The sequence below is a fragment of the Capsicum annuum genome, unplaced genomic scaffold (genome assembly GCF_002878395.1).
Source record: "Capsicum annuum cultivar UCD-10X-F1 unplaced genomic scaffold, UCD10Xv1.1 ctg27841, whole genome shotgun sequence".
Classification (NCBI taxonomy): domain Eukaryota; kingdom Viridiplantae; phylum Streptophyta; class Magnoliopsida; order Solanales; family Solanaceae; genus Capsicum; species Capsicum annuum.
The window spans coordinates 1-1559 of record NW_025834237.1 but is presented as its reverse complement, the minus strand read 5'-3'; the positions used below and the strand labels follow the sequence as shown (position 1 = coordinate 1559).

At 35.2% G+C, this 1559-nt stretch overlaps 1 protein-coding gene across 1 annotated transcript; it reads left to right on the top strand.

The window, feature by feature from the left end:
• Window positions 1-68: 68 nt before the first annotated feature.
• LOC124890959 (phosphatidylinositol/phosphatidylcholine transfer protein SFH3-like) lies at window positions 69-1557 on the top strand (the record flags this gene model as incomplete). The annotated part of the gene is given in 2 exon segments (XM_047402805.1): window positions 69-1355; window positions 1463-1557. Coding segments are annotated over 2 exon segments (230 nt in total), but the record flags the coding sequence as incomplete, so codon positions are not given.
• Window positions 1558-1559: the final 2 nt, after the last annotated feature.

The window sequence follows — 1559 nt, the reverse complement described above, 5'->3', positions numbered from 1 at the left end:
TATTATTATTATTATTATTATTATTATTATTATTATTATATGCATGTAGGTGGCTGTTTAATGTTTTAGTTGATTTAGATTGAAAAATAAATGGGGTTTAATTTTCTTGATTTGTTTGGTTACATTTTTAGTTTTTTCCTCCATATGTGTGTTTGGTATTTTAGTAAGTTTTGATGGAATAATAAGTGGGGTTTAATTTTCTTGATTGATTTTTACATCTTGAGGAAGCTTTTAAATGTGTGTTTGAAGAATTGCTGATGGTGATTTCTCTCCCATTCTAACTGCAAAATCCATTGAAACTATCTCCTTGAGGTACTGTAAAAGAAGTTTTATTTGCGAAAAAGTTCACTTCTTTTTTTCAATTTATCGAAATTAGCTTCTCTACCTTCACAATAGGTAGGGGTAAGGTTGAAGGTCTGTGTACACAGTATACTTTCCAGACTTAACTTGTGGGATTACACTGAATTTGTTTTCGTTGTTGTTGTTCAAAGAAATTGAATGAGAGAATTTAATGGTTGATTTGCAGTTCTGGCACTACTCAAGGGAAGCCAAAGTTTGTACCTTTCAGATAAGATCTAAAGTTAACCATAAAATTTTGCTGACACTAGGTGAAATGTTTGTCATAAATGCTGCACCAGGATTTGGGTTACTCTGTCATATACATGAGCCATTTCTTGACCCAAAAACAACTTCGAAGATTCATGTATGACATGTTTTTCCCCTTGAGCATGTTTTTCTCAGGTTCCATTATATTTGGTTCTATCATCTGTTGGTAGAAGGGGTGTGTTGGAGCAACGATGAGTTGTCTCCATATGACTTATAAGTCATGGGTTCATGCAGTGGAATCACTCATTGATTCTTGCATCAGGGTAAGGTGTCTATATCACATCCCTTGGGTTGTGACCCTACACGGACCCTGAGTGAAAGCGGAATGCTTTATGCACCAAGCTGCCCTTCAAATATCTGTTGGTAATCAAAATCTTAGTCTTATTATGAAGAAAGATGTTCATTGATGTCCAACATCAAGTCAAAATTGGTCTTAATCTTGAGGATGGAAGAACATTAGTTCAACCGATATTTTATATGTTGCTCATCAAAGAACTATTTCTAAAATTTCTAAGTTCTCGACAATAATTATCAAGGGAAACTGCTTGACCTCATTGACGAATGGTAATCATCTCTTAATTTTTTTCCTATGCAAAGTAGGTATAGTGTTCCTTATGATTAACATCTGTGTAAACTATGTGATTCTCACCGAGTTGCCAGATTTTATAGGTGGTAGTTGTATGTGTGAAAATGACGGCGGTTGTTTAAGGCTCGACAAAGGGCCATGGAGAACACTAAAGACATCAACGGTGAATGTGATTTTTACCAGCCCTTCTTTGCATAAATCGCCATCTTTGTATTTCAACTCATTTTGATGTACATCTTTGTATCTCAACTCATTTTGATGTACATGAAGATGAATTTTCGAGAAGAAGCAGAATGCGTAGAGAAGACAGTGGCAACATCGAATGTTACACGCCAACCAGTAGGAGAAAATCAGCCCCAGATGGTAT